Below are 15,576 nucleotides of genomic sequence, written 5' to 3'. Positions count from 1 at the left end.
GTGGAGGATGGATTAGAGTGGGAAGAGACTGAAAGCAGGTAGACCCACCCCTAGGCTGTTGCAATAATCCAGGCATGAGGAGATAAAGATCCTCTCCAGAATGGGGGTGGTGTCAGGGGAGAGAAGGGAATGTATTTAAGAGATGTTGCAGAGGTGAAATCTCAGGCTTTGGCAATAGTTTGGATATCAGGGGGAGGGGAAGAGAGATAGAAAGGAATTCAGGATGACTTCTAGTTTGTTAGCCTGGCAACTAGGAAGATGGTGTTGTCCTTTATAGTATTAAGGAAGAGAGGAGGGAGGGTTTAGGAGGAAAGATAATGAGTCCCAGTTTGGAAATACTGAGTTTAAGATGTATACATCCAGTTTGAGATATCATTTGGAGATGCAAGATTGGAGGTCAGTAGAAAGGTTGGGGCAAGAAAGGTCAATTTCAGAATCATCAGCATAAAGATAGTAATTAAACCCATGGGAGCTGATGAGATCACTAGGTCTATAGAGTGTCCTTGGACTGCATAAGGAGTTACTTATCAGAGAGCCTCAGGACTCCTTCTGGCCTTGATCTTCATCAACTCATGGCACATCTATATCCCACTGTGTGTTTTATACCCATGCTGAGGCTAGGCACATACAAGGTCATTGCAGATGGATCTATTAACCTCCTCTTGGAAGTGGTTAACCTAGAGTGACCTTTAAGGCAATATAGTACAGTGGGAAAGAACAATACATCTGGAGTCAGAATATTTGGTTTCAAGTCCTGTCAGTGACTCGAGCTAGTCACTTCACTCTCAGAGTCTCAGTTTCCTCTTCCATAAAATGGACAGGTTGGACTAGATCAGGAATTCTTGACTTTTTTCTTTTGGCATCATGGACTATTTTAATAATCCAGCATAGCCTATAGACTCCTCAGAATAATGGTCTTAAAGGCATAAAATACATAGGGTTACAAAGGAGATTAATTATATTGAAGTGTGTGTGTGTGTGTCTGTGTGTGTGTGTGTGTATTTAAGTTCACTGACCCCAGGTTAAAACCCCCTGGACTAGATGATCTTTCAGGTAGATCTCTCCTAGTTCTAATTTTATGATCCTATGAAGATCCCAGGAAAGTATTGACATACTTGAAGACAGCTCAGGACCCTTATGCAATTTCTTAGTCCCCTGGTTGACGGTTTCATGGCTCTAGGGAAGAACCATGATTTGCTGAGGCAGTACATTCCGCTTTCAGACAGCTTTAGCTTTTAGGACATTTACCCTGCATTGAGCCTATATTAACATCTTTGTAACTTAACATCCACTGCCCCTGGTTTTGACCTCTGGTGCCAAAAACAACTCTGATCCCTGCTCCATATGACAACCTTTCAAATCCTTGAAGAGAGCTATCATGTCCACCTTGATTCTTTTCTTTTCCAGATTAAACATGCCCAGTTTCTTCAACAAATCCTCAGATAACATATTCAGTGTCCCTTGCCAGACTGATTGATCACCTCTGGACACTCCCCAGTTTATCGGTAGAATCCTTCTTAAAAAATAGCACTCCAAACAGAATTTACTACTCCAGATGACAAGAACAGAGCACAGGGGGACCATAAAAGCAGAGAGGGGAGGAAAGGGGAGAAAAAATGGACTGGAGGGGATAAAACTTTCCATTTATCCCTATTGAATTTCATTATACACAGGCCCAATATACTCGCCTGTTGAGATCGTTTTGTATCCTGATTTTGTCACCTAGTGTATTTGCTATCTATCCCTGCTGGTTTTGGGTCATGTTTACTTCTATGTTTTTAGGCCTTTCCAACTCTGACATTGTATGGTTTATAACTATGACTCAAGATACGTATTTTACATTTAATATTACAAAATCAGATTTTTGTTTGAAAGCAGAGTTTGGCCTTATTCTTATCTAAGAAGATAAAATAGATATGTCATCAGAATGAATTCAAACTGCCATCTTTAAGTAAGGACCATATTTATATCTTGGGACAGTGATAGAGTACATAGATTTTTTCCATTGTAGTTGAATTGATATTTGATGATAGAAGTTGGGTAGCAGCAGTTTAAAGGAACTGTGTGGGTACATGGGTGTATATGTGTATAGAGTGGATGTGGGGGACTGGATTTGGAGGGCTGTAAAGGGTGGGAAGATGTACAAGGGTATGGGGTCATGTTTCTCTAATCTTTCTCATCTTTATTCAGTATATTCACATTCCTTTGGAGCTGCTCCAGAAATGAAATCTTACCGAACGAAAGAGGGTTCTAATTGAAATGGCTCTGTCTCCTTCTGTGAAAATTATATTGGAAGGAGAGACTTCTCTCTCTTTTCCCACTTTTTTCTTTTTTTCCTCCACTTAATAGTATTTTATTTTTTCTAATTACATGTAAAGATTCACTTTCATAAGATTTTGAGTTCCAAATTTTTTTCTACTTCCCTCCTCTCCAAGAAGGTGAGCAGTCTGATATAGGTTATATATGTATAATCATATTAAACAAATTCCACATTAGTCATGTTGTCAAAGAATGATCAGAACAAAAGGGAAAAACCAAGAGAAAGAAAAAAATGAAAATAGTATGTTTTGATCTACATTCAGACTTCCTTGTTCTTTCTCTAGATATGGAAAGCATTTTCCATTATATGTCTTTTGGACTTGTCTAAGATCATTGTGTTGCCTAGAAGAGATAAGTCTATCAAAGTTTATCATTGCAAAATGTTGTTGTTCACTGTGAGTAATGTTCTCTGGGTTCTGCTCACTTTACTCAGCATCAGTTCATATAAGTCTTTCTAGGTTTTTCAGAAATCCTCCTTTTCATCATTTCTTATACCACAATAGTATTCCATTACATTCATATACTGCAACTTGTTCAGCCATTCTCCAATTGACGGACATCTCTTATATTTACAATTCTTTGCCACCATAAAAAGTGGCTGTAAATATTTTTGTACATGTGGACCCTTTTCCTTTTTTTATGATCTCTTTGGGATACAGACCTAGTAGTAATATTGCTGGATTAAAAAGTATGCATAGTGTTAAAGCCCTTTGGGCATAGTTCTGGATTGCCAGGAGAGACTTTTCACAGGGAAAAATAATCTTGACTGTACCATTACAGTCAGGCAGCTAGGTAGTACGGTAGACAGAACACTCAGGTCTGTAGTCAGGAAGAACTGAGTTCAAATCAGGCCACTGACATGTACTAGCTGTGTGACCTGGGTAACTTAATCTCTGTCTGCCTCAGTTTTTTACACTGTAAAATGGGGGTAATAATAGCATTTAACTCCCAGGGTTATTGTGAGGATCAAAAAGAGATAGTATTTGTAATGTGCTTAGCACAGAGACTGGCATATAGTAGGCACTTAATAAATGCTTGTATCCTTACTTCCAACAGCTGCAAATTAAAATCTTTCATTACTGTTCACATCTAATATGCCCGAACATAAGAGAGCTACAGAGAAAGTAAGTCAGAGACCATCTTTTAAATATAGAGTAAGGCTAAAATCCTAAGCAGTCAAGCTGTCATTTGCAATCCTATGTTTTTATTATGATTTTTTTTTCATTTCCTAGGGTCACTGAATTTTCAACTGGAAGGGACTTAAAAAAACATTCTAATTCAACCTCTATATTTTGTAATTGAGGAAGCTGAGGCCTATAGAAGAGGAGTATTGTTTGCCCAAGGTCACATAGGTCCTTACAGAGCTTGACATTTGAATTCAGTACTTATGAGAGAAAATCCTTTTTTCTTTCCACTACCTTCATTCTGCCTCTACCCTTTCCTTGAATCATATACCTTATCAGACAAAACCAAAGAAAATAATTTTGTACTTAATAGCTCAGTCTTGCATATTATTTTAGCCTGTTATATAAATGTAATTGCCTAAGCACTCAAGAAATCATTTTGCATCATATAATTCAAGAACTAGCAAATGAATTAGCCAAACCAATATTCGAAAATTAGTTTGTTCCCAATATATAACTATTTAATAGTCAAGTACCATTATTGGCAGAAGGTGAAGGAGGTTTTCTGCAATATAGGACATCCATTCCATGATCTAATTATTGTAAAAGTGATACTGATCATTGCAACCCATTCTATTCTTGTTCATATTATCTTTCACTCTAACTCTAAGCCTTCCCTCTCCTCTTCATCTAGTTGTACTTGTCCTTGATTAACACATTAACACAACTTCTCAATTAATAAATAGACCACTAAGCATTTATTAGCCACTTTTATGGGCCATATATTGCATTAAGCACAGCACAGGAATTCTCAATGTTTCTATGATATCATGTATTTGGGGTTTGGATCCAAAGTTCAGATCACAAGTCATTCATACATTTGCATCTTTTCCATATTCTCCCCTGTTTGAAATAGGTGATCCAGCCAACATGCAAGAGGCTTTCTTCATGTACTCCTGATATTGAAAGGATAATAGACCATCATTGTAGTACAAATATCATCCCTTCTCCCATGAATTAAATCTATCTTTGAATTGAAGTAACTGAATGTGTGAATGTATACTATAGTATAGTAACATAATTTGGAGGAACTTTACAAGTTCTTCCCAGAATTTTTCTGTCTCTTTATCTTAAACAACCTATATGTTGACATGTAAGCTACAATATTTATGATGGCCCATTTTTGAATAGATATTAGCAACATTGCAATGCAAAAAAACAGAGTTGCCATGAAATAAATTTCAGTTACCCAGGTTCTTGGGATTCACAGTCTTGAGTCCCTATACACAAGAAGCCTAAATTCTATCATACAAGTTATTATTATTAATATATGCTTCATCCTACTTATTCTCACAAAATATCTTTCAAATGTCCTTGGGAGTAACTGTCATTTTGATTCTTCTAAGTTTATATTGTTTTATTATTGAAAACCATATAGCATCACTTAGGGAATTATATCTGATTCTTTAAACATTTCTGATGTTTTAGTTTAACAAGTTAGATTAAAAAAACATCTTATATTCTGTGATTCTATGACTTTTCCACCAAGTATATTTACCCATTCAATCAACATCTATCAAGATTACTATTGTCATTCAAACATCTATAACTAATTTAATTTCTTCCTCTCAAACCAATCTGTTTTTGACAGGGAAGTAGATTGCCAAGTTCATCTTTGTACACTGCTACCAGATTAGCCTTTAAAATACCATTTTTATTATGTCACTTCTCTCCTCAAAACTCTGTGGTTTGGCTTTTAAAGACTTTTATAACATGATCATAACTTTAAAGCTGGGTATATTGACATTTCCAAGAAGTAGAACAAATCTAAGAGAGATGTATAAATTAACAAGTCAGAGGCCAAGGAAGAAATCAAAATCAAGAAATCAGAGAAACAAGATATGAATATAAATTTCAAAGGCAATGTAAATTGTTAACAACTAAGAATGTACAAAAGTCATAAGGGACTGAGGCTAAGCTTTAACTACAATTATACTTCAGAGGTTCTTACATTTTTCCATGACTTGGACCCCTCTTCAAAATGATATTTTGATGCATAAAATAAAATATATAGCATTACAAAAGAAACCAATTTTGTTGAAATATAGGTATCAAAGTATTTTAAAACAAGTTCAGAGACCCCAGTTTAAGAATCCTTGCTTTATATTCTTCTCATCCAGCTGAGAACCAATATTTATTGAACTTGAGCTAAAAATTTGACTGCATACAGTAGTGTATGGCTGAGTGGTGAATTCAGGTCTAGGGAATAAACAGAGACAGTTTACTTGTTCAACGATATTTTTTACTACAACTTAATGTGCACCTCCTCCCTAGATAGACTTGGTTGTTCATAAAGTTACCCCATGTCTATTCTTTCCTCTCTGCCTTCATCCACTTGTCTAGCCCCCTCCTTTTCCTTTCCTTCCTATCCAAGGTGTAGCTCAAGGCCCATCTCCATGTTGACTTCAACGGATGATCCATTCCTCAGTGACTTCTTTGTCCTACAAATTTTCATAGCATTTTAAGGGCTAGTCTACATAACTGGTTGTTCAGTAGTTATATCTGACTCTTTGTGACCCTGTTTGTGATTTTCCTGGAAAAGACACTGGAGTGGTTTGCCATTTCCTTCTCTAGCTCATTTTACAGATAAGGAACTGAGGAAAATAGGGTTAAGTGACTTGTCCAAGGTCACACATTTAGTAAGCATCTGAGGCGAGATGTGAACTCAGGAAAATTAGTCTTCCTGACTCTTTTCTTGGCACTCAATCCATTGTGTCATCTAGCTACCCTCATATTACTAGTACCATATCACTAAATTTAGCAATTCATTTTTGGTGAGAGTATCTTTATCCATTTACATGATAGATATCATTGAACCTCACTTAGCAACACTATCCCAAACTGAAAAGACTAAACCATTGTTCTAAGACCATGCTCTTGGAGATGGAGTCAACATGGCTAAGGAAAGGCAGGGACTGGACTGTGGTGTCTCAAATTCAGGTCCAAATAACATTAAAATAATACCTTAAAATGAATTCTGGAGTGGCAGAATGAACAAAATGACAAGATGAAAAAATTTTCCAGGCCAAGGCAACTTAGGAAGTTGGCGGAAAAGTGTGCCTCACTGGGGTAAGAGTGGAACACAGTCCAGCACAGGCTGACCCAGCAGAGGCAATGCTAGGCAAGCTAATAGCATGACATGGGGGTGACTGAATCAGTAGCAGCAGCTTCTTGAGCTCTCAGCCCACAAATGTTAACGGGGTTTGACACTTGGTCAGAAGGAGATTACAGAAGACCCTTTGCTAAAACTGGCAGCAGGACTCTGTTGCATTGCCCATATGTGATTCTAGGTCACAATCCCAGGGCAAGAAGGATCATTAGCAGGAACAGGGACCATGGTCACTGTTCCAAGGCAGAATAAAAGTGCTCGTTGTTTCACACAGACCAAAGGACAAGCTACGAGAACAATGACATCCCTCCTTAGATCATATTATCTTGGAAAAACTGAAATTCACAGACTCCAAAAAGGACCTCTAAAAATGGCAGCAGAAAAAAATACCCTGAAGCTGGGGGTAGTGCCCCCTCCACCCTGGAAACAGAATCCTACTTTAACAAATAGCTAAAAGCCAAGAAATGGAATGAAAAAAAAACAATCAAAGAACAACAACAAAACAAAAGAACCTGACCATAGAAAGTTACTATGGTGACAGGGCAGATGAAAACATAAACTCCAAAGAAGACAATGAAACAAAAGCAGCCACATAAAAAGTCTCAAGCAAAAATATGAATCGGTCTCATAAATTAAGAGAGGTAGAGTAAAAATTGGGAAAAGAAATTACAGCAATGCAAGAAAATCATGGAAAAAATCAATAGCTTCATAAAGGAGGCACAAAAAATATTTAAGAAAACAACACCCTAAAAAAATTTACAAATAGTAAAAGAGGACCAAAAATCAACTAAAGAGAATACCATAAAAGTAGAATTGGCCAAATGCAAAATAAAGTATAAAAGTTTACTGAAGAAAATAGCCCCTTAAAATTAGAATTGGAAAATGGAATTTAATGACTCCATAAAAAATTAAGAAACAATGAAACAAAATCAAAAGAAATAAAAAGGAGAAAAATGTGAAATACGTCATTGGAAAAACAACTGGCCTGGAAAATAGATCAAGAAGAGATATATTAAGAATTATTGGTATACATGACAGCCAAGATTAAAAAAAAAATAGCCGGGACAGCATCTTTCAAAAATTATCAAGGAAAACTACCCTGATATCCTAGAACCAGGGGGTAAAGTATAAACTTAAAGAATCCATTGATCACCTCCCAAAAGCAATACCATAATGAAAACTCCCAGGAATATTGTAGCCAAATTTAAGACTTCTTAGGGTGAGGAGAACATATTAAAAGCGGCCAGAAATAAACAATTCAAATATTGTGGAGCCACAGTCACAATTAACATGAGATTTAGCAGCTTCTAAATTAATGGATCAGAGGGCTTAGAATATAATGGAAGGCAAAGGATCGAGCATTACAATCAAGAATCACCTACCCAGGAAAACTGAATATAATCCTTCAGGGGAAAAATTGATATTTAATGAAATAAAGGAAGTTCAAGCCTTCTTCATGAAAAGACCAGAGCAGAACAGAAAACTTGACTTTCAGTTATGAGACTCAAGAAAAACACAGAAAGGTAAAAAGAAAGAGAAATCACAAGGGATTTAATGAGGTTAAAATGCTTACATTTCTATATGGCAAGATCATACATGTAACTCCTAAGAACATTAGAGCAGTTAGGAGCAAACATGGGCAGAGGGCACGGGTGTGAGTTGACTATTATGAAATGATATAAAAAACAAAATAAAATTAATGAGTGAAAAAAGGATATGATGGAAGAAGGCAGAAAAGTGAGGTAGAATAAGATAATTTTTCTCAAGAGACATGAAAGAGGTTTTACAAAAGAGAGGAGAATGGATGGGTAGCAGGCAATATTTGAACACTGCTCTCACTGGAATTGGCTTAAAGGAGGAACAGTATACAAATTTAGTTGGTTATAGAAGTCTTTCATACCTTATAGAGAAGTAGGAGGGGAGCAGGATAACAGAAGGGGGAGGTGATAAAAGGGATGTAGGACTGGGGGAGGTTGTGGTCCAGGGAAAGATAGATTAAAAATTAATTGGAAACTAAATAATCTAATCTTTAAAAAATTAGTGAGCCAAAGAACAAATCATACAAACAATCAATAATTTCATTAAAAATAACAATGAGACAACATATCAAAACTTATGGGATGCAGCCAAAGCAGTACTTAGGGGAGAATTTATATTTCTAAATGCTTACATCAGTAAAATAGAGAAATGACAGATCAAGAAATTGGGCAAGCAACTTTTAAAAAATAGAAAAAAAGGACAAAATGAAAATCTCCAGTTAAATACTAAATTATTCATCCTAAAAAGCAAAACAGAGATTAACAAAATTGAAAGTTAAAAAAGAAATAGAACTAATAAATAAAAATAGAAGCTGGCTTGTAGAAAAACCACAAAATAGATAAACCATAGAATAATTTGATTAAAAAAGAAAAAAAAACAATTATTAATATCAAAAATAAAAAAGATTGATTTCAACACCAATGAAGATAAAATTAAAACAATTATTAGGAGCTATTTTGCCCAATCATATACCAAGAAACCTAACAATTTAAGTAAAATGGACTAATATTTACAAAAATATGAATTGGCCAGTTTAATTGAAGAGAAAATAGAGTACTTAAATAACACCACCTTAGAAAAAGAAATTGAACAAGCCATCAATTAACTCCCTAAGAAAAAATCCTTAGGACCAGATAGACTCACAACTGAATTCTACCAGACATTTAAATAACAATTAATTTTAATATTATATAAACTATTTGGGCATATGGGCAAAGGAATGCTGCCAAAATCCTTTTCTGACACAAATATTATGCAATATCTAAACCAGAAAAAGCCAAAAAAGAGAAAGAAAACTACAGATAAATTTCCTTAATGAATATTGATGTAAAATTTTTAAATAAAACACTAGCAAGGAGATTACAGAAATATAGCACGAAGGTGAGATCTTATGACCAGTTGGAATTTTTTATTAGAAATTCAGGGTTTGCTCAATATTACAAACACTATAAGCATAATTAACCATTTCAACAACAAAAAATAGCAAAAATAATATGATTATCTCATAGATGCAGAAAAAGCTTTTAGAAAACACAATACTTAAGAATACTAGAAAGCATATGAATAAATTGGGCTCTCCTTAAAATGATAAGTAGTATCTATGTAAAATCATCAGCACGTATTGTCTGTAATGGAAATAAGCTAAAAGATTTCCCAATAAGATTGGGGGGTGAGGCAAGGATACCCATCATCACTACCACTAAACAGTGTTCTTGAAATACTAGCTTTAGCAGTAAGAGAAGAAAAATGAATTGAGGGAACCTGAGTAGGCAATGAGGAAATAAAAACATCACTCTTTGAAGATGATAAAATGATAGTATTTGTAGGATTCCAGAGAATCAACTAAAAAACTAGTTGAAATAATTAACAACTTTAGCAAAGTAGCAGGATATAAAATAAACCCATTTAAATCATCACCATTTCAATATATGATTAACAAAGTTGAGCAGCAAGAGATAGAAAGAAAAATTCCATTTAAAATAACTGCAAACAATATAAAGTACTACCAAGACAAAGTCAGGAAATATATGAACACAGTTACAAAACACTTTTCACACATATAGAGTCAGGTCTAAACAATTAGAGAAATATCAATTGCTCATGGTTAGGGTGAGTCAATATAAGAAAAATGACAATTCTATTTAATTTTTGTAGGGCTGGAAAAACAATAAATTTCTTTTGGAATAAAAAAGGTTAAGAATGTCAAAGGAATAAGTGAAAAAAATGTGAAGGAATGTGGTTTAGCAGTAGTTGATTTCAAAGTGTATTAAAAAGCAATAACCATCTAAACAATCTGGTACTAGCTAAGAAATAGAGTGATGGATCAGTGCAATAAATTAGGTACACAATACACAGTGGTAAATGACCATAGTAGTCTTGTATTTGATAAACCCAAAGATCCAGACTTTTGGGACAGGAACTCAATATTTATCAAAAATATCTTGGAAAACTAGAAAGTAGTTTGACAGAAACTAGGCATAAACCAACATTTCACAACGTATAGCAAAGTCAAAATAAGTATATGATATAGACATAAAGGGTGATAACTTAAGCAAATCTATCCATTTTGTGGATAAGGGAAGAATTTATCAGATAGAGATTGAGAGCATTATGGGACATAAATGGACAATTTTTATTACAGTAAATTAAAAAAAATTGCAGAAACAAAGCCATGCAGCCAAAACTAAAAGGAAAGCAAAAAAAAAAAAAAACTGCGGAAAAATTACATCAAGTTCCTCTGATAAAGGCCTAATTTCTCAAAAATAGAGAGAACTGAGTCACATTTATAACAATTCCCCAATTGATAGATGATCAAAAGGATATGAACAAACAAAATTCAGATGAAGAAATCAAATCTATAGTCATATGAAAAAAATGCTCCAAAATCACTGTTGATTAGAAAAATGCAAATTGAAACAGTTCTGATGTACCTCCTCACACCTATCAGATGGGCTAATATGACAGAAAAGGAAATTGACAAATGTTGGAGGGCATAGGGGAAAATTGGGACACTAAGGCACTGCTCATGGTGTTGTGAACTGATCCAACCATTCTGGAGAGCAATTTGGAACTTTGCCCCAAAAGTCATACTCTCTGACCCACACTACTAAGTCTGTATTTCAAAGAAGGAAGCAAATAAAGGAAGGAAGGAAGGAAGGAAGGAAGGAAGGAAGGAAATAAAAAGAAGGAATAAAATAAAAGGACTTATTCATACAAAAATATTTTAGCAGGGAGCCAAGATGGCGGCTGGTAAGCAGGAACTAGTATGAGCTCTGTACTGAGTCCCTCCAAAAACCTATAAAAAAATGGCTCTGAACCAATTCTAGAACGGCAGAACCGACAAAACAGCAGAGGGAAGCAGGGCTCCAGCCCAGGACAGCCTGGAAGGTCTCTGGGTGAGGTCTATCCCACACGGAGCTGGGAGCTGGGAACAGAGTGGAGCAGAGTCCAGCGTGGGCAGCGTGGACCATCCAGACCAGCAGCCAGGCGGAGGGGTCCCTAGCGCCCTGAATCAGTGAGCTGCGGCAGTTAACAGACTCCTTAACCCACAAACACCAAAGACTGCGGAGAAGGTTAGTGGGAAAAGCTGCCGGAGTAGAAAGAGTTCGCAGTTTGGCTTCCAGCCCCGGGGGCAGCGGAGGTGGGGCAGCTACAGCTGTTGTTACTTCTAGCTCCAGGCCCACCTGGTGGGAGGAATTAAGTGGTGAATCAGAGCAGGAGGGCACGGCCTGCTGAAGATCTAAGCCCAGTCTGGGTTGGGGGTTGGGTAAGGAGCAGTGCTGGTGTGGCAGAGCTGGCACCTCCCCCCCAAACGTGGAACATAGACCTCTCTAGTCTACAAGCAGTCATACCCCGCTGAAAAACTCAAAGGTCAAGTTAGTTGGTTGGGAATATGGCCAGGCAGTGAAAACGCACCAAGATTCAGTCTCAGACTTTGCATTCTTTCTTTGCTGACAAAGAAGACCAAAACATACAGCCTAAAGAAGTCAATAAAGTGCAAGAGCCTACACCAACAGCCTCCAAGAAAAACATGAACTGGTCCCAGGCCATGGAAGAGCTCAAAAAGGATTTGGAAAAGCAAGTTAGAGAAGCAGAGGAAAAATTGGGAAGGGAAATGAGAAGGATGAGAGAAAACCATGAAAAACAAGTCAATGACTTGCTAAAGGAGACCCAAAAAAATACTGAAAAATACACTGAAGAAAACAACACCTTAAAAAACAGACTAACTCAAATGGCAAAAGAGCTCCAAAAAGCCAATGAGGAAAAGAGTGCCTTGAAAGGCAGAATTACCAAATGGAAAAGGAGGTCCAAAAGACCACTGAAGAAAATACTACTTTAAAAATTAGATTGGAGCAAGTGGAAGCTAGTGACTTTATGAGAAATCAGGATATTATAAAACAGAACCAAAGGAATGAAAAAATGGAAGACAATGTGAAATATCTCATTGGAAAAAACCACTGATCCTGGAAAATAGATCCAGGAGAGATAATTTAAAAATTATTGGACTACCTGAAAGCCATGATCAAAAAAAAGAGCCTAGATGCCATCTTTCAAGAAATTATCAAGGAGAACTGCCCTGATATTCTAGAGCCACAGGGCAAAATAGAAATTGAAAGAATCCATCGATCACCTCCTCAAGTAGATCCCAAAAAGAAATCTCCCAGGAATATTGTTGCCAAATTCCAGAGCTCCCAGATCAAGGAGAAAATACTGCAAGCAGCCAGAAAGAAACAATTTGAGTATTGTGGAAACCCAATCAGAATAACTCAAGATCTGGCACCCGCTACATTAAGAGATCGAAGGGCTTGGAATACGATATTCCGGAGGTCAATGGAGCTAGGATTAAAACCTAGAATCACCTACCCAGCAAAACTGAGTATCATGCTCCAAGGCAAAATGTGGATTTTCAATAAAATAGAGGACTTTCAAGCTTTCTCAGTGAAAAGACCAGAACTGAATAGAAAATTTGACTTTCAAACACAAGAATCAGGAGAAGCATGAAAAGGTAATCAAGAAAAAGAACAAGAAAAAGAAATTGCAAGGGACTTACTAAAGGTGAACTGTTTTGTTGATATTCCTACATGGAAAGATGATGTGTTTGATTCATGAGACCTCAGTATTAGGGTAGCTGAAGGGAATATGCATACATATATGTTTATGTATATATATAGGTGAATGTGTATGTATGTATATATCTATGTGTGCATGTATATATATATATATATATATATGTGTGTGTATATATATATATATATACAGAGAGAGAGAGAGAGAGAGAGAGAGAGAGAGAGAGAGAGGGAGGGAGAGAGAGGGAGAGAGCAGACACAGGGTGAGTTGAAGATGAAGGGAAGATATCTAAAAGAAATAAAATCAAATTAAGGGATGAGAGAGGAACATACTGAGAGAGGGAGATAAGCAGAGATAGAATGGGATGGACTATCTCCCATAAAGGTGGCAAGAGGAAGCAGTTCTGTGGGAGGAGGGGAGAGGGCGGATGAGGGGGGAATGAGTGAACATTGCTCTCATCAGATTTGGCCTAAGGAGGGAATACCATACATACCCAATTGGGAATCTTACCCCACAGGAAAGAAGAGGGAAGAAGATAAAAAAAATGAGGGGGATGATGGAGGGGAGGGCAGATGGGGGTGGAGGTAGTCAAAAACAAACACTTTCGAAAGGGGACAGGGTCAAGGGAGAAAATTCAATAAAGGGGGATGAGTTGGGAAGGAGCAAAATATAGTTAGTCTTTCACAACATGAGTATTGTGGAAGGGTTATACATAATGATACACATGTGGCCTATGTTGAATTGCTTGACTGCTTAGGGAGGGTGTGTGGGAAGGGACGAGGGGAGAGAATTTGGAACTCAAAGTTTTAAAAACAGATGTTCAGGGCGCGGAGTTGGAGCGTGATGGCGGCCGGAGGCAGTGACCCTCGCGCCGGCGATGTGGAGGAAGACGCCTCGCAGCTCGTCTTCCCCAAAGAGTTTGAAACAGCAGAAACTCTGTTAAATTCTGAAGTGCACATGCTTCTGGAGCATCGGAAGCAGCAGAATGAAAGTGCAGAGGATGAACAAGAGCTCTCGGAGGTGTTCATGAAAACGCTAAATTACACTGCCCGGTTTAGTCGGTTTAAAAACAGGGAAACCATTGCTAGTGTTCGGAGTTTGTTACTCCAGAAAAAGCTCCATAAGTTTGAGCTGGCCTGCTTGGCAAACCTTTGTCCTGAGACGGCAGAAGAGGCAAAGGCTCTGATTCCAAGCCTGGAGGGTCGATTTGAAGATGAGGAATTACAACAGATTCTTGATGATATCCAGACCAAGAGGAGCTTCCAGTATTAGTAATAGGAGCCCAGCCCTTCAGTGAAGACAGAAGGGAAATTTCCCAAAATTCCTCTGCAGCTGAGAAGAACTCGGACTCTCTTCAGAGACCGTACGGAAATTGAGTCGCGAAAGTTGGTCAAGCCTCCTGTGGACAAGGCAATGCAAAGTCTTGCATCAACAAGTAATTCAAACTTGTGGAACAGTTGTGATTCTGACTGACTCTTTGAATATTTGAGATGTGGCTAAGGCCAGGAATGTCATTGACTCCTAAAGGGGCTTTGGGATGATTTCCTTTAATGATGGGTTTTTAAATGAGATGGTGGACCAGTACCTAGATACTTGCATCATCCTCTCCGTCCCTTCTCTTCAAGGGAAGTGTTTAAGGGGAAAGAGTGAAGTGGGAGAGTTTAGCCAGTAAATATGGCATGTTATTGACTACCTCATATCACTGAATTTGGCACTTCATTTATATTCACGGAATTTCAAGCTATTGTGAAATATTATTGACCCAGATTAGAATATATAAAAATAATTTGAGTAAAAAAAAGTTGTCTCATATAAATGATGGAAGGAAAAATCAGAGTGAACCTATACCTGAATTGTTTGAAGTTCTTAAAAAAACGAAAAATTGAACACCTCACAATCTTGAAGTACTATATCATCAATTTGGCCAAAATTCAGAGGGAAAAAGATTAAACTACTGGCAGTCTTAGGGCATCACTGTATATAAATTCGAAAGAACTTTGATTTAGGAGGCTCAGTTTGGCCTCTTGCATATCTTCAAGGCTTTGAGGTTTTGGAGCAGGAGGGAGTTTGTGGGATTTACTCTTATCTGACAGTTGCTCTGGGAAAGAGTGCTTTCTGAGTTTAAGCTAGTCCTTGATCCTGATTTTAAATGCCATTCAGTTCAATATAGGTTTGGTATATCACTGGAAAGTATTGGGGAGGACCAGAGAGAATGAGACTTGATTCCGGTTGGGTCATCACAATGAACTAACTTTGGGACAGTTTTCCTTTCTAGCCCTAAATTTCAGCATTGATTTCTGAAAGGTCCTGCAAATATTTTTTTTTGTAATTGCTTCTCTCACACCCTAAAATCTGTTA

General features: G+C 37.1%; 1 protein-coding gene across 1 annotated transcript; it reads left to right on the top strand.

Annotated features, from left to right (window-relative positions):
- The first annotated feature begins 14,061 nt into the window (after nucleotides 1-14,061).
- On the top strand, nucleotides 14,062-15,083 carry LOC118843632 (DNA-directed RNA polymerase II subunit RPB4). Its single transcript, XM_036751353.1, has one exon. The coding sequence runs from the start codon at nucleotides 14,062-14,064 to the stop codon at nucleotides 14,488-14,490; it is 429 nt and encodes a 142-aa protein (XP_036607248.1). The 3' UTR covers nucleotides 14,491-15,083.
- The last annotated feature ends 493 nt before the right edge of the window (nucleotides 15,084-15,576 follow it).

Source organism: Trichosurus vulpecula, chromosome 3, assembly GCF_011100635.1.
Source record: "Trichosurus vulpecula isolate mTriVul1 chromosome 3, mTriVul1.pri, whole genome shotgun sequence".
Taxonomy (NCBI): domain Eukaryota; kingdom Metazoa; phylum Chordata; class Mammalia; order Diprotodontia; family Phalangeridae; genus Trichosurus; species Trichosurus vulpecula.
Note: the sequence above shows the minus strand (reverse complement) of the source record. Positions and strands in the feature narration are given on the sequence as shown.

Excerpts from the sequence above, each read along its gene's own strand:
- LOC118843632 (XM_036751353.1), top strand. The coding sequence starts at position 14,062 with ATGGCGGCCGGAGGCAGTGACCCTCGCGCCGGCGATGTGGAGGAAGAC.